Below are 27,021 nucleotides of genomic sequence, written 5' to 3'. Positions count from 1 at the left end.
ACTATTCGATGAAAAATTGTGAAAGAGGAAGAAAATCGACAGTTTTAGCGACCATGTGAAAATGAAGAGAAAGCCAAACGAACGGTATGAAAGAGAGAAAGAGGGAGAGGGAGACTTATGGATGTTATTGTAGTTTAGGTTTCCATTTTTGGATCGTGTTGAATGAGCACGCATTTCGACCGTCGTTACACTTCTGAAACGGCCCAAGATCACGAAACATCCATTCGAAAACGGGGACCAATCACACTGCACATCTATATCACACAGGGTGTGTATGTGTTGTTGTATATGCTCTTTATATGTGTTTAATCATGTGCTATTATGATGATTTTGCCATATATATGTTTTCTTTTTACTTCTTCAAAGTCATTGTGGTGTATTTGTGCGCGCATATATTGCGTGATAAAAAGTCGATACGTGCAACGATATATAGACTGCCATATCACTTTTACGGTGTTATTTTAACACTCAAAGACAAAGTAGCTAATTATTATTCTATGTTACCGTTCAACCCGTCATCTAGCACGTCACTCATAGAGTGAGCATATAAAAAAAGAACCGAGTTCGACCCAAGTTCATGCGTTTGACATCAACATTTAAAATACGATGACACGAGTAAATTTCACTCAATTTTCGTTTACTTATACTTTTAAATTTCTGTCCTTTTTTCTCTCGCTCACCATTCCGTTCTCTGTCTCCATCTCCTTCTCTATCAGTATCTCTTTCTTTCTCTCTCTCTCTCTGTGTAATTATATCAGTAGTTTTCTGTTCTTCGTGTCCCTTTGAGGTCTCTTGATAGCAAATCTCTCCTAATCACCTTCGAAAAAAGCCTCAAAACCGATGCAGATAAGAAATGAGTTTATGAGTGTTAAAAGAGAGATCAAAGACACTGATGATTATCGAATTTTGAATGCAAAGTATGGAAATAATTGGTTGCGTTTAAATGGAGAGACAAAGGGTATGGCTGTGATGAGAATAAAAACTAAGAGCCTGTGAAAGAGAAGAGAAAGCAAGAGCAGACACCGAGTGAGCAAAGAGACAGAAGGTGGAAGAAAGAGATGGAGAAAGAGAGAAGTATAAAAGAGAGAAAACAGTTAGAGAAAGAGCTATCATTATGAGTGGTATCAATCTCTCTTTAAATGTCAAACGAAAAAGCATTGACGAAAATTCGGTTAATCCGTTGAGTGTTTTAAGCTCTTTAAGACCAACTGTTGTTGATGGAAAATGATACCGAACCAAAGCGCACCCTCTCTACCCTGTTTATCGAACGCATTCACTATGAGGAATTATAACATTGTTTCAAAGAGTGTGTTCAGCGCAGATAAACCGCATCAAACGATAACCACTTAAGAACGAAATATGAAATCCATAGTAAATAATTTATTAATTCATCGGGCTAATTGGGCCCACTTCACCGCATTTACAAACCCAAATTCGCATTAATTTATTACGATTGTTTTCCGCGCGCTTATAAATCGCAGTTTCAAAGAGGCGTCATTGACAAATTGTAAATTTACCTGAAGAACGTACACCGACATCGAAAAAAAAACACAACTCCAATATGAATCGGTTAAGTAATTGAAACACACTTTTGGTAAATCCGGTCTTTGTAAATTTTACACTGGTGCGCATACAAAGTGGTTCACATCGAATTATGTGCGCTCATTACCGAAAAAACACTGCCTTTGTCAGCACACCAACAACAGCCGTCCGAAAAGACAAAAGCGGTTAGTAAATCCTCTGTAAGTGGCTTTTAATTGGTTGCTATTCAAAAATGGCTTTGCATCTATTAATTTCAAGTGTTCTCAATTTCGTTTTTTTTGGAGCCTTTTGTCTTCTTCGCCTTTGCTTTTCAGACATTTTAAATAAGGATGTGTCGCTTTTTCTGTGGATGTGTGTGTGTGTGTCTTTGAAAGAGAGTATAGTTTTTATTTTAAAGTCATGCTTCAACTAAATTCTTAACATTTATTCTGTTTAATATTTAATGAATGATGTCTTCGTGTTCATTTTGTCTATTGATTTAATTGATTTGTTCCCTTCGGACGTTAATTGATGGAGACAATTTAGTTCAATTTATTTGCCATGACCGGCGCTTGTTGTTAAAATTAAGAACATTTTCATCTTTCTTCGTCGCTTCGACTCGATTTACACGCGTGTCTCAAGTGTTTTTTTCTCTATTCATTCGATTGTGTTCGATGAAGTGGGTGAGTCACGTCGTTTCGCTTCGTTTCGCGTTCGATCGAATTCAATTTTCGATTGAAAATTAGAACAATTTTCCATTTCAAGTAATTAAAATCCATTTTTAAAATGATTTTTGTAGCGTCGAATCGATTGCCATCGTCGGTGTCGTGTCGTTGATTAATTGTGCGTTAAATGTGATGATGGACATTGGACAATTTCGATCAAGTGGCTCATTCCAATTTCAAAAGAACCTATTAACTAATCAAAGTTTAACCTAATTCCATTCATTCTCGCTTTATCTCTCTCCAGCTTCGGTGTCGTTCGGATAGAAAAATTAGCAGCTACTTTTCAGTACATGTTACTTCATAAAAATTTCAAATTCTCCAGCAGAGACAGAGAGAGAAATCCGTTCTGTGTGTGCAACGAAGCGTAAATGAGACAGGCTCTCTATCAAACAACTCAAACTATTCGCTTCACTTATTTATATAGTCTCTAAATAAAGGATGGCACAAATTGCTCAGGGACTGTGGGACTTTTTATTTATATCAAATGGATTGGGTTTCATGGTGTGCGTTTCTTTTTTTCAGTGACTGTTTATTAAAATTTCAAATGTTGAAATAGCGCCTGAGTCACCGACAATTTTTAGTTGAAGCTAATTTTCAAAGGCAAAACTCAAAGAAATTTCATTTCTCTCAGTCACGCTCCCGGTGTTCCATTCTCTACTCTCGTTTCGCCTTCATTCGGTACAAGAGAATGCCATCTTCCAGAATAGAGAAATAGACAAACGGATGGTAGTTTAATATTGAAGACCCTTTTGCATGTGTGTTTTTATTGCACGAACATTAGTTACACACAGTCCAATGAATCGCATCAAAGTGAAACGAAGAACTTAGTCTCCAGGATGGTTTTAATGAGATAGGTGCAACTATACTACACATATCCTTTGCCAAAAGATATGAAAATCATCCCTTTCAAGGTGCAACTGATTTGATGAGACCATCAAGCAGAATGGAAAGCGAACGATTTTCAAATTGTTTCTACTTTGAAATGAGAGAAAGAGGTTTTAGTTTAAATGTTTAACAGAATTTTCGGTTTTCAGAAATGCTTCGATTGATTTCCAAGAGAGAGAGAGAGAGAGAGAGAGGAGAGAAAATGTTCCAATCGAATGCCTGCATTTGTTAGTTTTCGAAATGGAGTTTCAATTCTGGACTTTGAATACTATTTCGTATGCCATTTTACACAGCAGTTTTCAATAAAGCTCCGATTATTTGCATTTCTTGAATAATGCTCACATACTCATTGATCTGCATATTTTGTTACAAACGAACAAAATTCGTTCATCAACCATACATTTTTGGTTATTAATTAACATTTTATTAAATTTCGAAAGGAAATTCGGTTCATTTAATGAACAAACCGATTTCTCTTTCATTTGTAAGGACTTTCACAAGTTTTGGCGTCATTTTCGAGTTAAAATAAAAACTAATTGCTCATTTTTTCTAAAAAAATTGGTCATTTCTAATTTAATTCTCAAATGGTTGAGGAAGCGAATAGTAACCGAAGACCAATTTCGAATTCTTAGTTAAAAAAGGACCCATTTCGCGGCGTGCATGCGTCATCACAAATTCAAATCGTCGCGCCATCGTTCAATGGTCATCATTTTTCCACATATTTATATCGGAATGCATTCAATTCGATCAATTTTGTACCGAAAAACCGCAGCCGGCCCATTGCAATCGAAATTACGATGGGGTATCAAAATTCGTGATGTCTTGTGCTCGGGCTCGCGGTTTATTTTCCGATAAAAATCTGACAAGCGACCATTTCTCTGAATAAATTTATATTTTTCCCAGTGCTCGTGTTCGATGGTCGCTCTCATAATAAATTGATTGTCGTCATTCGATCCATATTTTCTATGCAACGTATTTTTTCGGGATTTTGCGACAAATGCAAAGTATGTGCGGGCCGTCATCACGATAGCCTGAATACCAAAAATTGTTGCATTTATTTTTATATTTAATAACAATTTTTTTGGTTTGAGAAGTGCGCGAGAGAAAAACATGATAAGAACACACATCATTGGCTGTTGTAGCGGTTGTCGTCGCGGGTAACGACGTCAAATTGAAAATGCATTCAGTTCTTCTTCTTCTCGGCTGCATTTTTCGTGCATTCGAAACGAGAGAACGAAAAAAAACACACACACACACAACAGATTGTAATAAGTGGCGCCAAAGAATATATAAGCGCGCGACTCTCTCTCATTTCAAAATATCGTTCTATCTTTCTCTTGTTTCCACTCATGATCCATCGACGACGATGGCATTGCCGCCACCGTCGTCACTGTGGCCGCGTGTTCTTCCACTTTGCCTTCGGTTCTTATTTTTTTTGTTGCTCTTCGCCTTTGTTGTCTTTTTCGTTTCTTTAAACGAAGAGGAGTCGTTCCATCGTTTCGTGCGTTTTTCGGTTCTCATTGTTTCAATATATATATATTTTTTTTATTGTTCGTTTCGTTATAAAAATATTTTCGTTCCTTCGTTCTTGGTCTTCGCAGATACACATATACAAAATACCTTTTGTTTGTTTTTTCACTCTCTTTGCCCGTTTCGCTCGGACCTCTTTTCACAACACTATTTTTTTTAATGTTCCGTTTTAATGTTATCCATCGATCATCTCATCGTTTTCTCGTGCTTAGTTTCAACACTCGATTCTATGGTCGCCTTTTCTCAGTCTCTCTCTCTCTCTCCGTTTTTTGTTTTGTCGTCGGTTTTTTGGCAACATTTCGATCATTGTTTACAATGAAAGTGATCGGGAAAATCATTTGCGAGAAACAAATTTTTTGCTGTCTTTTAACATAGCAAACATCCATTTGGACCACGACATGGATGTATTACAATGTGTTTTTATTTCTCTGCACGCATGCACACACACAGAAAAAGAGCACCATGCAAGGTAAAAGTATTTTTAACTCGCTTGGAAGTTAATTGAATCATATTTTTTATGTGAGCGACTCAACAGTCGTTGACGCCTCACTGTGTTCATTTTAGTTTTGACGCTCTTAATCAGATTCTTCAGTTTCGCATTTGATTTTTTGTAAATGAAAATTTCGCGCAAACCACAAGATAAATACAATTCAAGCGCTCTTTTTTCTCTTTTACGCGCGATAGAAGTGTAATTACATTGACCGCTCAAGGCTCTACCGCTGTTTTCTTTATTAGCATTTCGTAATTGAGTTTTATTGAACGCATTTTTTGGATGATCCAAAGTGTGCCTCAAGTAAGCTTGATTTCAGTTCAGTTAATTACTGCTTCAAACCACATTTCACCCCTCCCCCGTTTTATTTGGAGGTTCAGTTTTTGAAGTCGTTAAGACACGCGTTATTTACATTTGGACACCACGGTTTTATCTGAAAAGTGATCAAATAAACGGAAAACGTACAAAAACAACTTTAGACCGAAATTTCGACGATTTTTAACTCAAATGCCAGTAAACGTCTCGTTTCAATTCGAAAATGTAAAAATTATTCTTTTATTCTTCAGTAAAAAAAAAAAACAACCATATCCAAACTTCTATATTGCAATATGAAAATGTCGAATAAAACTGGTAGATCTTCTCATTTTTTCTAACAAAAAAAAAAAACATTTTTGTTCAAAAACAATCACGATTTTCTCTTCCGCTTTGCGTCTCATTCAATTTTATCAAAATGCAGAAATTGAGCTGTTTTCATCTAAACGTGAAAAAAACGTTGTATTTATCGCGTTAATTTCACAATGGAAGAGCACTCACGGTTAAACGGTTCTCATCAGTCTCATGTTATCTATGCAACGAAAATGTAAATGAGGTTTTGATTTGAATGAATAATTGATGCGCCTAGGCTTCTCCTTCCATTTCTCTCTCTCTCTTTCTCGCCTTCCATTTCTCTCTCTCTCTCTCTCGCCTTCCATCCGTCTCTAGATCTCTTTCCCTCTCCCTCGCTCCATACGATCAAAGTGAGGCAGCGTGTGGAAATGACATGGTTTGTTCATGGCGTAATTTCAATCATCATCGAAATCAATGTTCATCATCGCAAAATGTGTGGTGCACACCAAAACCTTTAAAATTGAAAACAAAAAACCAACGTCTGAAAACTATAAGTGAATAATGTAATTGGATTGGATAGGATCGTTAATCGTGGTTTGCCATTTGTTGCGGGCATGTATCCACGAATACGAAAGACGCGATGCAAAGCACAAATTGAGAGACCACCCTTACACCGTGCGCGCAATAATTTATTGGCAATAGTGTTGTTTTTGTGTTGAACGTGCCGCGATACAACTAGAATTGCGATTTGTTGCCGTGTGTATTTTTTTTTGTTCATGTTCCATACCAGATTTTATACCGAAGTCAATTCTTCACTCTTCTCGCGCTGAAAGAAGTGTATTTTTTTCGCCTAGCTTCCCAAAAACCTGTATCATCTTATTCATATTAATAAAGTAATTTATGTGATGTCGTTATTTTGATAATGACTTTTTGTAAGCAAGAGAGAGAAAGAAACAAATACAACGCAATCAACGTGAATCCAATCAATGCGCACCACGAATCGTGTTCACTGTAAATGCTACAGGCACACTCTTTCATTCAGCCATCATTCAACGATGATTCGCATCTTTTATTTCAGATTTTTGTTTCTTCTTCTTGTGCCATATTCTCGGCGTCGAGCATTGTGGGTGAGCCGCGATCTCTCTCCATTGTGGCCTTTTCTTCTTTGTGCGCGAATATAAATTTTTTGCATTAAGAAATAAACATGCACAATGAAATATCAGCCATTTTTAATTCAACCAAAATGTCAACACTTTGACGCATAAATTATTATGGATTCCGATTCGGCCATTTTCTGATGCAGCTGCCGCATTGAACTGGTGAAATTCCCCTTTTACACGTGCAAACCCTTCGAAACGAAAGGGTTCACCGCTCAATGTAAAAGGGTTTTTTGTTGTTATTATTTAAATCACCGATGATTTCAACTCACAATAGGAATGCATAAAAAACTATTTTCATCGAGATAATAATATTTAAAAAACGCGTTTTTCTAGGGACACACACGAATTTACCCGCAAGGAATTTTCGACCGATGAAATATTAACTCGATTTGAATAGGGAAAAAATGTATATGAAACCAAAATGATGACAAAAATTCACCGTGAACGAATGCACGGAATGCACTCTCTTGTTCTGATTTTGCAGCTATGTGAAGCGCATAGTTTTAACAAAATGCATCCGACTGGCAGGCGCCAGTGTCTCTATTCAAAAACTCAATGCACACGGGGAAAAAAAGAAAACAACAACATTTTTGTCGCCGTACTCATTCGCTTTACCAAACGACGAAACAATGTAGGAAAAGACGAATGGGATGAGGTCATTTACGAAAGTATGTGCGGTGATGCATCAATTTTGATGTCGAATGCGAACAATGAACATCGTAAGAATAATTCAAGAATTATTTGGTCATTCTTATAAGAATAGTCGATAAATAAGTCTAAAAATATCGATTTTGAAATTTTTTTCTCGCACAATTTATATTTCAAACTGGAAATGTTGTAGAATATTTTGTTTTGTTTGAAATTTCTTTAAGAGAAACAGCTAAAATGGCTGAAAATGACTGAAATTGACTGAAATCGACTGAAATTGGGCAAAATTAGCAGAAATTGAGTTAAATTGGCAGAAATCATGATACGAAAGCGCTGAAAAAACTAGAGCAAAAATCAGCACCTACTCACTTGCTCATGCTTTTCAATTTTTCGTTGAATTTTAGACGTTTCTCTCAATTTCACCGCAAAATTTCATCCAAATCTCAAGATTTTCTGCCGAAAATGTCTTCTGTCTCTAATTTTCAGTTAAGAATATGCCCTTGAATTCTTTAAAACCAAAAAGAACGTCTCTCTAAACCGATGATCAATATCCCATTCTTCAAAAATCACCGTATTTCACTTCGGTGCAGTATTGAAGTCGTTTAAATTCCGCGAAATGTGTCTTTTTCTTCGAACATTTGAATTCGCTGAAAGAATTTCACGATTTCACTTCAGCGTCGATTGGGTCAAAAATGTTGTGCAAAAATACCTCCATCGGTGCATATAATCATCGATGCGTTGCATTTTGGTTTTGAAGTGAGACCGAACGATATTTGGTAAAGGTCGAATGGTGGTGAATCTTATCACAAAATGAACAAATTTATTTACGGGTAGCCAGCCGTTAATGTGATAGGTGAACAAGGTAACCAGCGCCATTCGGCGACGCAATTAACCGAATGGAATAAAACGATGAGAACAAAAAAAAAACACACATCGATCGTTTTGAAAAAAATGCATACCAAAGAATCTTAATTGATTCGGGAAAAAAGCATCGTCGAAGCATTAAATTGATTTCGTTTTGTAAATAGCGAAAAGAATTTTGGAATGTTGGTTTTCTGTGACGCATTTTTTTTTACTACATGATGTGCGCGGTGTATGAATGAAAAAGAACTCTATGCATGGCATTTGGTCATTTAATCAGTTCGGGTTCTTTTTTTGTCTTCAGTGTGGGTCAATTAAACTCAAGAGCTCTAGTTCTATAAAAATCAATCTTATCGAAAAGTCATTTGGAACATTTTTATTTGTTTTACGCGGTTGTCTTTCCTTCCGTTCGAACGGTGCAGAGAACAGAGAATAAAAGATACATATACGCACGCATACACACACACACACTTGCAGGCATGAAATAGCCGGTGTCACCCATTTATTATTTTATACAGTAGCTGACAGTTGTTATCTCTGGCAATTACCATTTTCGAATTTTATATTATTTTATTTCTGTATGTCTGTTCTTTCTCTGTCTTTTGTTCGGTATTCGTTATTGCTGTTTCGTCGTTTCGATCACATTTATCGTTCGATGATGGTCATTCATTTTAAAAGTATCATCTTTCGAATATAATGGACATGCCAAAAAAAAAAAATAAAGTCATGATCGAGTCGAAAATCGCGGATTAAGCTCATAAAATAGCATTTATCTGTGGATTTTAAAATTGAAATTTAATTTCACATTTTATTCGAATTTGTTGAGAAATGCGAAAGCGACCGCGGAAACTGCATTGTGTTTTTAGTGTTTTGATAACAAGAAAATCGCTTCATAATCGAATATAAAATGTATTTTAAATCTTTCAGAAGCCTCTGATCCCGTATTTTTGTGTCATTTAATCTCTTTCTTCACTCAAATCACAATGTTCTTTAAAACACACACAAAATCACTATTTATTACACTATGAAAATAGGCTTAAGACATAAGCATATCGAAATGGTATCGAAGTGCCACCATCGAAGTCACCGTTCTCTCTCTGTCTCTCGCTCGCTTACTCACTTTGCGCTGTTATAATCGGTTTTGAATGGTCACACAGCAAATGGGTCTTCGACCGTAAAAACCCGTTTATCAATTACGATGCAGTGTGATAAGGAATAAAAACGGAAATTACGATCGAACCGAAATGAAAAACATACAACCAGTGAAATACAGATCTATGCAAGCACTCATACAAAATGTACGCACCACATGGACAAGGTCATATCGATGGGAAACCACATTTTCAGTTTTTATGACTTTTAATTAAAAGAGAAACGCTGTTAGCGCGCTTATAATTCTAACGATTTACTTTGTATTTCAATATAATATCATCGACGAGAAGACACACACACACATCAACAAAAACAAAAAAAGTCAACAGTGAGACCTGTGATGAACGGTGTACAGTGCTCCGGTGTGTCACTGCATCACAAACAATATGAACCAAAATGAAAACAATAAATTTATCTGCAGCTCATTTGGAATGTTTGCTTTTTGTTCGTATATTCTTCGGGCGCTTTACACTTGTGCGTTGACGTGATCTTTTTCGTGATGTACTTTTCTTTCTTTATCGCTGTTGCTCTCTCTCTCTCTCCTCCCTCTCCGACTCTACCGCACTCTCTCTCTCTTTCTTAGTCACTTGCCCATACCTCAGGCCACATCTCGGTGTTTATAGCCAACAATTAATACTTTATATTTACATCTGCCTTTGCATCCCGAACAGGTACACATTGTGTGTGCGTGTTTTTTTTAACGAATCACCGTTTCTTTTGAGAGAGTGACCAAGCTCACGATAATTTATTGGAAATTTCAATCCGAAACATGTTTTCGGTGACAAAATTTTCGAAAATAAAAACGATGAGACGAATGTATCACATTTCAATGTGAACGCACACACCAAACGCATCAATTTAGTGTGTGAGAACCGAAAAAAATTCAGTGGCTAAATCACGATTAAATTGATCCATTCGAAATCGTTGACATTAAAGTCGGTGGTTTTTTTAGAGGCTACCCAAGTTTTCGACATTATTAGATATCAACAGATGATATCATCATGTTAAAACAGATCGGTCGAAATGGAGATGATCAGATGTAAAAAACCGAGAACATTTCATTTCCACAGAGTAACATATAGAAGAAGTAAATTTCCATTGAATTCGATAACAAGCAGCAAAATACATGCGATTGGACACACAATAAAGCTCTTTGGCTGAACTAAACACTTCGGCGAAACTGAAGCTCATGAGTAAAACAAAACATGCTTAATCGCACAACAAAATTCTCATTCTAGCTCTTGCTCTGTTTCTCTTCTTCACTCGCCTCCTCACCTTGCCATTTTTTCTCTCTCTTGCTCGCATGAGTCTCATTCCAAGTGCGAATTCAGAATGAGCATTGCTGGCACAAAAAAAGCGATTCAGAGTGCAATCATTAAAATTCAATTAAACCGGTATGCGGATCGAAGTCGAAACTTGATTCACTCTCTTTTCTCTGAGTTTTTTTTTAGAATAACATGCGTTAGCGATTTGTTTGGCTCATGCTTCAATTAGTTGCTCATTGTGGAGGTATCAATTTTCAGTTGTTTGGTTTTTTTCCCTGCGAAACCCTTGACTTTTGTGTAATTTCATCGCTGACGGTTACATCTCGTGGGCGTATATAATTGATGGTCGAATAGGTCAAACCGTTGTGAGATTGAAAACGTTAATCTGCCAAAGGAAAATTGTGCATTTTTTGTTATACACAACAACTCTCTTCTCACACATTCATGTGCGTACAAAAATCGCACCAAATTCGGATCATAGAGTGTCTCATTAAACAAGTTTTTATGATCTCTTGTTCGAATCACATCACTCTCTGTGATTCGACTTCATTCCAAGCTGTTCAAACGTGACATTTTCATTAATGTTTTTTATCTTCTCTCGACAATATTTTCTCTTGTAAGGAAGGTGAAAAAAGAGTGGCCATTTGAAAAATGGCATTTGCTGTAATATCTAATTAAAATGTAAACATTTGAACAAATTCATTGGTGATGATGATGATCGTTTCCACTCACACTTTTGCGCGAAAAAAAACCGGCGAATGATGTGTTTTAAATGATACCGACGAACATACAATCAATAATAATAAAAAACGATCGAACCCCACGCCTAATTAAGCATCGAAGCCCGCTTGCTGAGCCAGTCGAAAAGCATCGACTGTCATAAAATGCCAAATTCGTCAAAAAAACCGATTTCAAATGCCAATTTTGATGTGTGACGCGTCCAACACTTCAATGCCACACGTTACCGAGTGCAAACACTTAATATCTTTTTTCGACTAACACCGAGTGGCGTGCGTGTTCTTTCTCTCTCTTTTTGCAAATATGTGTGACAGTTGTAGACTGCTATTTTAGGTGCGATGCAATTTTTATGATTGTTGTTTCCACTCAATTTTCGAATCTGTCTAAAACTCGAACGATTAACCATTTATGGTGCGGTACGCGCACGGTTATAAAATTAATACATACGGCAAAAATATGATATTTATGTGGCATCAATGTGAGACGCTACGACACACGGACGATACACACAGAGAATCAAAAAACCAAACCCGAGCTCATGGAATGCCGAGCATTAATGAGCAAACACATAAAAAGTGCGGGTAATTACTTTTCTAGACATTTGTCTATTTATTGAATGATTTTCGCTTCCGAATAAAAACAAACGAACAACAACATATATGCAATAAATAATTTGCACAGTGATTTAAAATGTCATATAAGATGTTTTAACATGAATTTGAAATCAATGAAATTTAATTGAGAAATTGCAACATTTTCACACACAAAAAAATGCAGCGAACAACATTTTCGATGGAAAATTGAAATTTTATTGGCAAAGCACCATTTTTATGGGCAAAACGGCTGTGTGAAATATTTCTTTGGATAGAAATGAACAAAGTTGGGAATTTTATGATGATTTAACAATGATCATATTTATGATGGGGATACAATGACTTTTTGATGGAATTTGTCGATTTTTATGAATAAAGACTATCAAATATGTTAAAAATTGCAAAAAAGATTCCAAATTACTCGGAGAAAAAGTGGAAAAGTCTCGGAAAATGTTAAATCACCAAAAAACGTAAAATTTTCACACTTTTTTCTTCCACAGAAAGTATTATGTCTCTTTTTCTCGTTTTTTTTTTCATTTTTCTTGTTGTCTCTCCATTTTCTTTGAATTCAAACAAAAGTATTGAAAATTTGTAATAAAATCAATAAAAATGGTAAAAAATTGCCAAAAATGCAATGAAAAATCCAAAAAAGTTGCTGAAATTTAAATCCATCAATAGTAGAAGAGGCAAAAGAGCCATGAAATTACGGTTTCAGTAGATTTATCCCAAAAACCGTGAAAAAATGTTCGAAAAGTAGAAAAATCAAGAAAATGATGAAAAATTATCAAAAAATTGTTAAAGTTATCGCAAAACTAATGAAAACTTCAAAAAAAAACAAAATTCAAGTGAATCTTCACGGTTCTGAAAAGTTTCTCTTGATTTTCAAGCAAATGACCTTCGAATGCTCCAACATTTCAAAAATCCCCTCGCAAAATGAAAAAATTGCCATCAAAACAATCATCGAATATTGAACCTGTTTGAATTATCTTTAATAATTCAATAAAAATTAAAATCGCATATCAACCATATTTATGAATTTTTCATTGAAAAATGTATTTTCATACCATAAAGAATGTGTATGAATAAAAAATAAAAGCGCCTTGGCATCGTCCTTTGACCGTTGCGTCCATGTTTGACATTTAATCTGTTGTATGTTGTTGTTGCATTTGGTTCTTTTAAAATTTCGCAACTGCGAATGACTTATTCATTAAAGCCGCAGACACAACTTAAACTTGCAGTGAACCACAGTTGAGTTGAAACGCGTGAAGCCTGTGAAAAGCACAATGGTTATCAAGCGAATGAAGAAAGCAAAAAAACAGATATGGATCCACACATTGACGACATTGAGAATTATGCCATTACAATGTTGACTCACTCACTCTCTGCTATCTTGTTTGGATGATTGTACATTTTATGTATATGTGTATCGATGAGACTGGGCATTGATGGATTCGTTTGCTGAAATGAGCCAAAGCGCATATATTCATGAGTCGTTCGTCATGTCATCCATCGTGTTCAGCGAATCAAACAACATACAAACCGTGGGAAGCGTCATTCTTTCAGTTAAACTCTCTCTCTTTCTCATACACACGGTGTGTGTCTTTGCTTGTTCGTTGTGTGTGTTCGTCGTTGTTTAATTGAAATTGATTTTATTAAATGTTTATTATTCGTCATTTTGTTTGGTTGTCTGTCCATCTCGGCATCGAAGAATCAATTTGGTTGTGTCGCGACACAACTTTGCTCAAATTTCTGCACTTGAACACATCCACTTAACGGTTAGCAAAGAGTCTTTGCTGCCAGTGGGAAGTGGAAGTGATTTATTCGGCACTTGAACATTCGTCTTGAGACGCGTATGCAAACAAAAATCAATTATTTTCGGGCATTTATATCTTGAATAGCCAATTAGATTTCACACTCAAAACCATATAATTTTTTGACCAGAGATAGAGATTTAATTATGGCATAGTAAATCCATTTGTTTCGCATCAACTGTTTTCTCTAGCATTTTATTACTTAATCCCACTGACTCGAGCGTCACAAAGTATGTTTTTTTTGTTTCGAGCATTGCGGTGATAAATTCCTCGTACGCGAGACTAGTCCGGTTTCTTTTGACACGCTCACCACACGCTCATTTACATCTTTTTTTTGTCTCTATCTCACTCTCTCACACTCAATGCGAATTCGCTCCAATATTTATATATGCAAATCACAAGCGATAATTATGAACAAATTAATGAAATATTATTTTCTCAATGTGGAAATTATAGTGAACGTTTTTTATTTCTCGATTCAATTTAATTTGCACTTGCGATTCAAAAACCCACAATTTAACGCACGGTTCTTTTTTATGGATTTTCGAACGAAGCAGAACACACACAAAAAAAATGAACGGTTCATAAATTCATCAAGAACTCAAACGAGGGGAGAGAGAGAGAAGGAGAAGAAAGACGAACACCAAATTGACCATTTGAATTCATTTATATCGGCAATTAAAATGAATAACATTTTAGCAATAGAAATTGAGTTGAAATCGTAAAAAAATCTGTCGAAATTATCTATACGAGTGTCATAAAAATCACACGGTGTTACAAAAGTTGATGAAAAATTATGCATGGAAATTGAAATGAATATGCAATAGATCGACGCAAAACTATGGTTTTAATGGAGATAAATCGGAAAAGATATCACTTTTTTTGCAAAAAAAAGAATAAAAGACAAAGAATTGGAGAAAATGGCAAGAACTTTCGAAATTTCAAGACGTATGTCTTTCAATGGATCAAATGGAGTTCCATTTGCCAAACGAACTGAACTTCCCATAGAACTGTGCTATATCTATCTATACAGTTAGAACAATTCCTCGGTGAATTCAACGAAATGTGAAGTTTTGTGAAATTTCTCCGAAAGTCTTAGATCTCAACTAGTTACAAAATCGAAATTATCAAAAAATGTTCACAAAAATCAAGATGTGTTTCAAAAATATATCGATTGATTCAAAATCCACTCACAAAAATCCAAAAAAAACATCAAATTTACTCTTGAATTATCTATGACCGTGAAATGCCGATGAAAATAAACACATTAAAAAATGTGTTTTTCTATAAAAAGTCATGCGTGGAATGTTCTCAAAAAACAAATCTACCTAAGATTTGAATTTCAATTTCGGTGACAAAAGTATCTTTGATTCGTCCATTAAATCCATTCCGTCCTCCATTCATGCATCGTAAAAAGTATTTGAATGAGTTTTTCTTTCTCCGTTTGTGACCATTCATTAATTAACCTTTTTTTTGTCTGTTTCCTGGCTTATATTTGTGCGACACCTTGATAACACTCTATAGTGTCGCCTCTTATGATTCGTGTGTGGCTTTTTGTTTTGTTTCGGTGTTTGTCACCCAAATGCAAGTGTAATCATAATAATTCACTCAGCCAAATGGTAATGAGCTCATTAAAAGTCGTCGATTTCAGAATTCACTCTAAATTTGTTGTGTCCGTGCTTGTTCCTCATTCTTTCTGTCTCTCGCTGCATTAAGATTAAAGTAAAACGCAATGACGTTTAATCGTTTTAAAAGTGCGTTGTGATAAAGCTAAAGTTAAAAACAAATTCGCACCGCGCGTTCAATTGATAAGAGTGTGTGCAAGTGGTCGGCGAAAAAAAGAGGTAAATAAGTGGCTTTTGTGGCGGCGGTCAGGATTTGCCGTCAATGTTATAAATGTTGTTCTCACCCATCGGTCGCACTTAGTGCGCGTCGCAAGAGAGTGCGAAAGAGTGAGAGTGACACCGGTCGAGAGTGAAAGAGAGATAGAGAGAGAGAGAGAGAGATAGATACTGTCCGGGCGACAATTAACGGCCACTATCGCAATTCCACCGCTCTTATAGAAATAATATCAATAAAAATTAATTTGTTGAGCGCGCCTTTTGCCCACCACCGCCATTTATCAATAAGCAAAGGAAGAAGCAGGAAAAAAAACAACAACAGACTTGTTTTAAGTACGCACATTTGCTGCTTGCAACTATATATATAAAAAAAAGTGCATTGCCATTCGGCTTCATTCGGGTGCATGCGTAATCTTGGTATTAAAGTAAAATATGGTTTGATTATTTTAGAATTGAAAAGCAAGCGCATGAGTGAGAGGGAGAAAATCAATGAATTGGCCAGATAGTGTTGTTTGTGTGTAAGAGAGATTAACGAAACAGTTGAGCGCTACTGCAGAAAAAGATCAAAGAAATGATGCCGACAACGTTGCCGAGTGTTATGCGACAAAAATCTGTACCTGTATTGTTTATCGCAATGGAATTGATTTTTGCCTTCTGTTTTTTTTTTTATTTCTCTCTGCCACTCTTTCTTGCAGTCGCATGTTGTTCGGTCACACCGAAATTCTTTCGCGTTGCGTTTTACCAAACATCGATTGTTCATTAAACAAATAAATATTTGTTTAGATTAGGTGACAAAGACATAATGTCACACCGATGAAACAGCAGCAACAGCGGCGGCAACGGCATTCACAAGCCATTGTATACGTGTTCATTAATGTGCAGCCACCAAGAATTGTATGCAAACACTTGAGATAAACCCTCGAAATAACTCCTTGAATGCCGAAAGAGTGCCGAAATGCCGTGCTCATTTGTTTATCGACCAAACGCAATTCGATTTCCGAGAATCAACACGAGATTCTTTTAATTCCCACTTTACATGAGACGAAAACATAAACACCAAAAGAAAAAATTATGTGTTGATCATCGTTCTCATGATCGCGGCTTCTTTTCATGAAACTCAATTAAGAGAAACAATATCGAATATGACGAGAGCAATCATCACACAACGAAAAAAAAAACGATCATGTCAACCGACGGCAATCGATTTCATTCGAAAAGGTCACATTCATTGATAAAAAAAACTACAGCTGCACCTACCAATTTTGAATGAAAAGAGAACGCATTTTATTATCAGAGCGCTGCGTAGGCTTTTGATGTTTTATTTTCAAGCATTTTCTTATCGCAATCGCCGTTTTGGTGGTCGTTGTTCTCATCATCGCCAGACTCTTTTAACCAAACGATGCTGATACCAGAGCAGCAGCATATTATATGACTGAAATGGACATATTTTATAGGCAAACTGTTGGTAGCCCCCATTCGCTTGATTTAAAACAATTCGTTTATTTATTGCATGTTTTGTTCGCTTGATTACCAGCCACTGCACACTGTCAACCCACACCAATCAGTGGAAAAAAACACAACACATATAATGAGCTTTGACCAACCGGAAATCATAAATTATGGACACATTTTCGGAGGCAAACGGTTTTTTTTCGATTTTTCGAATGGAGATAGAAGTTTTCGGTCGCGGTTGGTGCTTTTTTCTTCTAGTGTCTCTGCTTCATATTTGACTCCTTCTTCTTTTTCGTCGTCTTCTTGTAATTTAGCTTCCTCTTATTAAGAAGACGCTCTTAATAAGGGCTATGCACTCAAAACAAGCCATCTTTCATACAGTCGAAAGAAGTTCGAATTTCTCCAATTTTTGGTCAAAATCGATTGAGATCTCATTCAAATATTGACCATTTTTGATGTTGAATCTTAAATGATTGATCTTTAGCTTTGAATCTTGAATGATCGGAAATCGATCAAAATTGACGACTTCGAAAGTTTGTATTAGTTTTTGGTCAGCTCAACTCTTTCTTCCCCAATTAATCTGCTCTATTTTTGTCATCTAATTTGTTGTAATCTTTTGTGATTTAATTGATCATCGATAAAATGCCCGTTCAAAAACCATAAAAAATTGCCAAAAAAATCGCCAAACAATCACTGAAAAAAAAACACCGTGCCCAAAACTGTAAAAAATCCGTCTTGCGTTCAGCAATCATTTAGCAAAAATAGTAAAAGGCGAATTAAAACCGATTCAAAAGCCATATAATAGAAATAAAAATAGTGTGTGATTGTTTCCATCGTGTTTGACGTTCGCTCATAAATCGAAAATTGGATGCTGTTGTATTACGATTCGTAAATACCTATATGTATAAATAATCGAAATAGAATAGAAAGAATTGAGTATAAAATACAAAAAAACAGCGTCTGTTTTCATTATAAATTCATTCCCACGGCCCGAATCGACCAGATTTCTCACTATTTGAAGTCAAAATAAAAACAACAACGTATTTGAATGCCGTATCCGTCTCTCTCGTTGGGTTGCACATTAAAACAAAAACCTCATCGCTGATGATGAGTGCGAGACGCGCGCTGTGCGCACCATTCGAAATGAGATTGAGTGAGAGGTAAAAACCGCTAATTAAAATCGAGCGAAAGAAAAAAAAAGGTGTTGATATTTCCATTTTTATGTGTTCTTGTTTCGGCGTTTTTTTTACTAAATCGAGTGTGGTTGGACCATTGTCATTTTCGGAAATTGGCTAGAAAACGACAGATCGTTTTGGTGGCAAAATGACGATAAAAAAAGTTATACCGAAAGAAATATCAAGGTGATCTTTTTTTCACTCGCAAAATTTAAGTCGCCGATAAAACAAATAGATATCAATTTAATTAAACGAAACGATTTTTGATCACTCATCGGTGTTTTTATATGCAAAAAAAATCAGTTTTTTATATGTTCTTAGAAATGTGAAGAGTGATGAATGCAATAAAAGAAGAAAGACCCCGAAAATATGAGATAATTAATTGCGAGAATGAACATTTACGCGGACAATATGCGAGAATGAACATTTTCGCAGACAATTTTATTCGAAAAATTATTGTCAAGCTCTGTGGAACGGTCACACGAAAATATGCATTTCGATCGGTGCCGTTGGAATCGATAAATCGGCGCGACGAATTAACATTGGGGAATAAAATCGATTTGGAAAGTGCGACTCTTCCGCAATTTCAATCACATAAAATCATGTGATAAATGACCAAAAATGGCACGTTTGATGTTTGCCGACGGAGTTGGTGTTTTTTAGACCAACCTTTGAACTTGACACAATCGATTATGGATTGAAATGCAAACAGCTTCATTTTATAATCAACATTTATCTCTTTAAATCAATGAGAATGAATAAATGCAAATCCGATACTTTATTGACATGGATGACACAACTCACCTGATTTTGAATGAATTAAAACGCCAAGAGAGAAAGAACGAAAAGTGAAGAGAGAGAAGAGAAAGACCATATCGAAGAAGAAAAAATCAATGAATGAAACATTTAAAATAGCATTCATAATTAATTATTATGTGCATTAATAAGATTGGATTTTGTTTTCGTGTGATCGAAATAAGGTCCGGTGCGTCGTCAAGTTTGTTGTATTCACTGTCCGTTAAATGTGAACAAAGACAAAGCAGAAAGCAAATAAATGCTATTGATTATTGCCGTTTCGATATCCCTACATTTGAAAATCGAGTGCGGCGACGACGATGATGATTTCAGCCAAAAGCAACAACATCTCTCCAGCGCATATAATGTTGTGTTAAACAAACGCTTTCCCAACACCGTCTCTTCTCATCAGCACTACGCTTTCGTGTTTATTTTTGTTGATTTTATGATTTCATTTATGCATAAATTTATTCCAATATGTGTCTGACTAGTGAGTATTCCAAATAAAACGAGCGTTTGTGTGTGTTGTTTTATAGCACCACAGGTTTCAAGTGGAAGAGCTTGTAATCTTTTTAATTACTCTAGCTGTCTTAAATTGAGAATCATCTTTTTCGCCTTTTCGTTCGTTCTTAATTTGGTGGCATTAACACAACGGTGTGTGTGTGTCTCTCAACTCATTATGTAAAATTGTTTTTAATTTCTTCTTTTATCCCATTTTGAATTCGTCGCCTGATACACGAAAATACCGAATATATTGATCTTATTAATAAAGGCTAAGCTCAAACGAAAATATAATCACCCCGAAAACAAAAAACCTGAATCAAACGACACACACGAAATGATCAACGAGAAAAAATTACACTACGTTTATGAAATTCATGTGCCATCTTTGGTGGTCTCGTAGACCAAATTTTCGAAGAAAAACATCCACATCACGATGATTCACTTTATTATTACATTTTCGTTTTTTTACTTTGACCATTTATCGACTCATTCCGAGTTAACATCGCATTTTCTGCATAACAAATGACCTTTTAATCATTCAATTAGACAAGCAACGTGACGTCAATTTTACGTAAAAAACAACTCATTCTATGCTGTCGAAAGCCAACGAAGTAACTAATTTTCGAATGCGCTATCCGAATTTTTCTTATAATTAGCTTCCTTTCCTCGCATTTTGTTTTGACAAACCATTTACAATGAATAATATTTTTTTAAAAGGATTTTTTACCTTTTTTGCAGACGATACTTAACTCAATGCATAAATATCAACCACGATTCCATCTGGTACGAGCCAATGACATCCTCAAATTACCCTATTCCACATTTCGTACGTATGTGTTTAAGGAAACCGAATTTATCGCAGTCACTGCATATCAAAATGAAAAGGTAAGACAAGAGTATGGCTGGATGTAGTGAGGAGAGAAGTAGGCAAATGCAATTTGATTTTCCATTGACATGAGTGCATCCAAGGTCGATTTTAGGAGAATTCCCATCATTCTTGTTTAAAAATTGCAAATGTTGAAAATGTCATTTTTTCCACGAAAATCAGAAATTTTCCTTCAGAAATCTTTTTTTTATTCAAAAATCTCTATTTTTTTTTAAATCTCATTTTTCAAACTTTTTTCCTTAAAAATATCAAATTTATCAATTTCGTCACACTTTTTCTTCAATTTATGTGAAAATAGCCAATTTATGCAAAAATCACATGCATTTTCCACCATAACTGGTACTTTTCATCCGATTTACCACTTAAACTCCAAATCTCACTGACTAAAAACTCCAAAATCCATAAAAATCAGCAAATCTCATCGACCACTCATTAAAATCTCTTCAAAAATATCTATTAAAAATTGCAGGCTTACAAACAAACTCCATTATCCCCATTTCAGATAACTCAATTGAAAATCGACAACAATCCATTTGCAAAGGGTTTTCGTGATTCGGGCGCTGGCAAACGCGAAAAAAAGTAAGTATTTACCGTCAATTTATTGCAAAATTTACCATTTTCATTAGACATCTCAACCGGTACTAAAAGAGAATGTATAAAAAACGGTGATTCCAATTCAAAATCACACCAAGAGACCGAATGAGTGTGCAGTTTTGATCATTGAAACTCGTTCTGTTGACTAAAGCCAAAAAGGTATTTCGCTCACAATGCGTGTGAATTGAAAATTTCGTTAGATTTGGTGCGTACAAATGCTTAATTTCATTCAGCATATGCCTTTACCGTGGGCATAGTTCCGTCGGATTGATTGTGTGAAAAGTTTGTTTTGCAAAAAAATGTTTTGGGGCCGACAAAACGATTGAGTTGACTCTGTCATTGTTTGGTCGTTTCAACCAACAAACTGAAAACGGTTATTTGAGCTATATACATATTTTTTGATGTGCCGTCGCCAATGCATTGTTCATGGTGATTGTAAATATTGTGTTATTTTTCGTGCTCGATTTTATTTGAATCGTTTTCATATACAATGGAAATAACAACAACAACATCATCATCAAATTCAGATCGGTGGATCGTTGCGTTTGAAGAGAAATGCCCAACGGCATTTCAATGTGCTAGAATTGAAAATTCCGAATTTCAATTCGTTTATTGTGTATTGTGTGGCGAAAGGGTTTTTCGGGGTAGGAAAAGTGATGCACCCCATGCCGTGGCGCGGTGTCAATGTTAAAACGTTTGTGCGAGATGCGATTAACGACCCGATGGAATGTCGAAGAATTTGCCGTGAAAAAAGGGTGACTCACTCCAGATCTCACCAGAAGAATTCTAATTAGCGGCATCCGGATTCTCGCTCTGTGTGGCTCAATTTTTCTGTTCAATTTGCGATGTTATTGTTTGCATTCCATGGCATATATCGTTAATTTGCGTGGCAAAAGTTATTTTTCGTTTGATCGTCATAAATAAGGCGGATTTTTTTTTTTGTTATTTCTCAATATCGAAGAGGCAACAATTGTAACAATATCGAAATATATCCGTTCGACATTGCCTCCGGCAATCCAATTCCAATATATCAACAACAAACACAGCGAGACGAGTTTGAAAACAAAACGAAAAAAAAATCGCTTTCAATTGTTCGGTTGCCGCAAAAAGAAATACCACATCGCAATTGTTTGTTTTTGTGCTAGCATTGCCCGCCAGTTAAACGGGTGCGACAAAGACACGAATTGAATTAATTTCCTGTGTGTTTGTGCGTGAGCGCGCACTCTTTCTCTCCTTCTCTCTCTCCGTTTAAACGATTCCAATTGACTTTTGTCAAACTGAATTATTATTATTTTCACTCATTTCTTTGTCTTTCATTCAAATATCAAAATCGAATATCAAACCGAATACAATTCTTTTGAAGCGAGGAATTCAAATGACGGTACATATTCAGAAAAGAATCAGACTTTCAAGTTTGAACTTCTTCAAGCGCGATTTCTTTTGGGAAAAATATGAATTTTTAAATTACACTCACACATGCGTCGATACCCCAAAGCCAATCAATCGCCGACGAATTGTTATTCATAATTAAGCGTAAAACTTCGTACCCCGAAGAAGAGAGAAAATCAAACATCACTTTTACACCAACGATTTAAACACTTGAATACGTAGCTCAAACGCTTAAATTCGACGACGTAGTTGCCAAAGTTGGGAGCGACAAAGTAATAGCCAAAGTGTTTAATAACATCAAATGAATAAACGTATAAAGTATTTGAGTGAAGAAAGAGAAGGAGAACAAGAAGAATAAAAAGAAGCAGACGAAAAAACGTTTTGGAAACAAATTAAAGGAAAAGTAAAGGGAAGTACTGATGACGAATGAGCTACATTGAGTCGATTAATTTTGAATTGATTCCGTTTCGAAATGGCTTTGGTTACATTAAATGCTCCAATCTCCATTTGGAATTTAAACGTCTCCAGGCGAGAATTTTCAACACAGCGTTTTTCGGAATTTTTCTCTCATTTTCGTTGCAAAAAGACTTCTTCGTCATCAAATAGTCAAATTTTCACCGTCCCCGTCTCTTTCACCGTCTCTAAGACTTTCAACTGTTGGTAATAGCCTAATTTGTATATCTTCTTTCCGTTCGTCCATCTTCGACACCGCGTCTTCACCTCGCTATTTAGCCAAAGCCAATTTTAAATCATTAGCAGAAATACCGTTGTAATCCGATGGCATTACAAGTGAATCATATATGTTTTCATTGTTATTGGGGGCCAAAAGACAACCCCGAATGCACACCAAATTGCATCATGCGCTTGTCATCGCACCGTATTACAAGCTGTAATGCGCTTTTCGCATCGAATAACTAAAAATATGTGTTCTAATGGTATTTTGTAAAAATCTTGCACGGTATTGTCGTCGCTAATCCTGTTTGGTCGGTTAGAGTTTGGATATGTGATATGTTTGAATCGTGCCGACTGAATTATGCAATAACCGACGGGAAAATCGATGAAACAATGCAATACCACACACACACTCTCTCTCTCTCTCTCGGCTCCATCAGCCAATTTATTGTCACTTTAGTAATATTTTGTAGTTGTCTGGCGACAAATCGATGATGTGTTCTACATTTTAATGCTCATGTGGGCTGCCAAAGGTGACGAATGTGCACTCAGTTAACACGACTGTATTATGTTCGAACGCAAAAAAAAGTGAAAGAAAATAAGCAAACTAGTGAGAATAGAGTAGAGATAAAAAAGTGCCACACAGAGCTGCTAATTGAATTTGCAATGCGGGCGAGCGCGGTACATTTCAAACGACACATGCCAAGACGATTTTACATTGTAATCATGGAATTTTCGAAAATTGTTTGTTGCACCGCGACGTTTGATCAAACAAGGATTTAGTTTGCTTCGATTTGATATCACAAACTAATCCACTCGACATGCTGCTGGCATGTTGATGTGTGACCAGCGAAGAAAAACTACCCTAATCATGGGGAGAACATGTGAGATGGTTTCAAAAAAAAGAGATTGATTTTTCAATTGATGCGCATTTTAAACGGGAAACACGATACGGGCATCGAACACACAACATTACACAGCACATTTTAGCGATGGTTGCTTAGATTTGAGTTTTAAGGGATTTTTTTGTTGGTCAATTTTTGGTGAATCACTTGTAATCTTCAATCAATCAATGTCGATGCAGATAAAATCAATGATATCATTTAATTTGATGATTTTACGGGAACGCAAATACGGTGTCACACACGATGATATTGACCTGAAGTCTTTTGGAATGGCATACCAATAAGGAATCTATTTTATACACATCGGTGTTTGTTTTGAAGAGTAACAGGGAATGAATTCGATTTAAGACAAACGAAAAGGGGAAGAAATTAAAATTGAAATAGAGTAATAGACTTGGAACTTTTAAATTGAGAGAGAGAGAGAGAGAGAGAGATAGCGAGTTGGAGAAAATAGAATGAACAAAAAGAAACAAAAACTCGCAAATTGAAATCAAAGAACAAGTTAGAGCATAAAACCAATCAACTCGTACCCCAATCAAATACACCTAGAACGGTTTCTAATAAATACAGACAATGATATGTTGAATTCATTTCATGTCGAGAATTTGATATTTTCCAATTTAATTTCAGTCCGTCAACTTTCAAAAGACCCACATTCAATCCCAATGTCGGTTATCGTCATTTTTTTCAACGTTAAAAACGATATTTCTTTGGTGTTTATAATTTGATTAAAAACAATCCACCATTTAACGAACCTGTCGGAAGAGTTCCCACATTTATTTGAAAAATCATCATATTTTGATAGAATCTCTAATAAATCCATCAAAAAGCCTTTTTTTCTTCATCATTTTCATGAAAATCCATACATTTTTGAGTTAAACAACGACAAATACAATTTTATCTACATTTTTGGTCGAAAATGTTCGATAATCTGTTAAAACGTTTGCTTCTTCTAACTTTTGACAAATAAATTTTCATCGTCTCCAATGCTGTCTGTTTAAATCAGCTTGATATTCGTGCTCTGAATTGATTTAGTCACATTCTCACACTCTGTCCGCACGCTCCAAACTAACCGTATCGTCACTTTTTATCAACTGCTTTTTTCCAGCCACCATCAATCAAGCGCCCGTTTATATTTTTTCTTCCATCAACGTCCATAAAAGATTAAGGAATAAACCCCCTAGTCTTAAAACGGCACGGAAAAAAAACGAAATTCAAACTGTTGTGCATGTGTTAAATTTGACGCTTTGTCTCAGCGTACATAACAATTTGCAATGTAGTCATTAGACGATATATGTGCAGCAAACGGTAAAAAAAGTCCGTCAAGCGAAAATCATGTACACACGAAAAATTTGCGTCATTGTTGTGGTTCTACTTTTTTTTCCCGTTCTATAATCCCTTGAAGTTTCTAATTTTCGATGTGTGGTGTATACTTTTCTATCGTTATTTACGGGCACGTTTTACCGTTTACTTTTTTTATTCCTTTACCACATCCACGTAACATGTAATTTTCTTAACCGAATCACGCACTGTCACCCATCTGGGGTAGCAAGAAAAAAAAACCGTACACATGAAATTCTAACCGACGAAGAAAAAAATCGCTCGAAAAAGCAAAAGGACGAAAAAGACGAAAAAATACGAACGAGAAATAAAGAGAGAGAGAGAGAGAGAGAGAGAGAGAGAGAGAGAGCAAGAGAAATAGAAGAAAGAGCAAGACCGAAAAAAGTTGTAAGGAAACGCTGAAAAAAATAAGCGCGCATTTGATGAACGGTTTCAATGTACATACTCGACAAAATACACACATCATAATTTTCCATTGAACGGTGTATATTAAGCGATTACATATTAAATACGCGCTTGTATGCTTGTACCCTCTATGCTTCGAGCACGAAAAAAAATGTGTATTGATTTCGATGAGTTTGGAAAATTCCCCGCAAAAATGCTACACATGTTTCGATTAGACATCGACTAAAAGACGAAAAAAACACTGCATTGACACCGCTTCGGTCGTGGTCTGTAATTTTCGGATTACAATTTTCTGAGTTGCTATTTATCGATGGGTGGTGAATCGGTTATATCGCGCTTTGACTAAACTATAGTTGAAACAAAAGTTTGTTGCCGATTATGGGTCGGGTGTCAACTAGAAAAGATTTTTGAATTATGGGTGCAATAAAAGGGTGCAAACTTCGCGAAAATTACGCCAAAATGTGTTTCAATGAATTTTTTTAAATATTCCAAAAGACGATATTGATTTTGTGTCGAACCATAAATTGGATTCTCAACGGTTGCTCTTTCTATAACATACATACCTTCTTGCAAGCACCTAACAGCAAAAGTCTCTATCTCTCTTGAGAGCGAATTTTAATCTTATCATAAAAAGCGATTGCGATTGCAATTTTTTGCCGATTCAAGTGGTTTGCTCTTTCTACATCTCAACGTGTTTGTATAAGAGCGTCGATATTCACGCGCTTTTCGCAAGAGCACACAATTTATATATACACGGATATTTCAAGTGTATTTGAAAATTATTATCCCGACTCTCCTGTGTAATTTACATAGTTCTTTGTTATGTGTGTATGTCGATAATCCTTATCAAATCAGCCTGATACTAGTCGCTGATGTTGCCGTCGCAGTTATTATTGTGCAAATGTGCGTGTATTGACAGGCGGATTTGTTTGTATTTGATCAAAAGTGGTTGAGGCGTGGTTCAATTTATCACATTAAATTTGCATATTACACTCGACTCGATTTACTCCAACAACGATGGGGACTAAACACACACACACACACACACACACACACACACACACACACACACACACA

General features: G+C 35.8%; 1 protein-coding gene across 2 annotated transcripts in view; it reads left to right on the top strand.

The window, feature by feature from the left end:
- LOC116348990 (optomotor-blind protein) overlaps window positions 1-27,021 on the top strand; it is an 83,121-nt gene that overhangs the window by 53,837 nt on the left and 2,263 nt on the right. For both annotated transcript variants that reach the window (XM_031780238.1, XM_031780237.1), the window contains exons 5-6: window positions 20,491-20,637; window positions 21,141-21,217. In XM_031780238.1, the coding sequence (XP_031636098.1) occupies window positions 20,491-20,637; window positions 21,141-21,217 (224 nt within the window). The remainder of the gene's footprint in view (window positions 1-20,490; window positions 20,638-21,140; window positions 21,218-27,021) is intronic.

The sequence above is a fragment of the Contarinia nasturtii genome, unplaced genomic scaffold, assembly GCF_009176525.2.
Source record: "Contarinia nasturtii isolate CC-2019 unplaced genomic scaffold, AAFC_CNas_1.1 Cnas_scaffold_2739, whole genome shotgun sequence".
Taxonomy (NCBI): Eukaryota; Metazoa; Arthropoda; class Insecta; order Diptera; family Cecidomyiidae; genus Contarinia; species Contarinia nasturtii.
The sequence above is the reverse complement of the archived record's forward strand: the minus strand, read 5'-3'. Positions and strand labels throughout refer to the sequence as shown.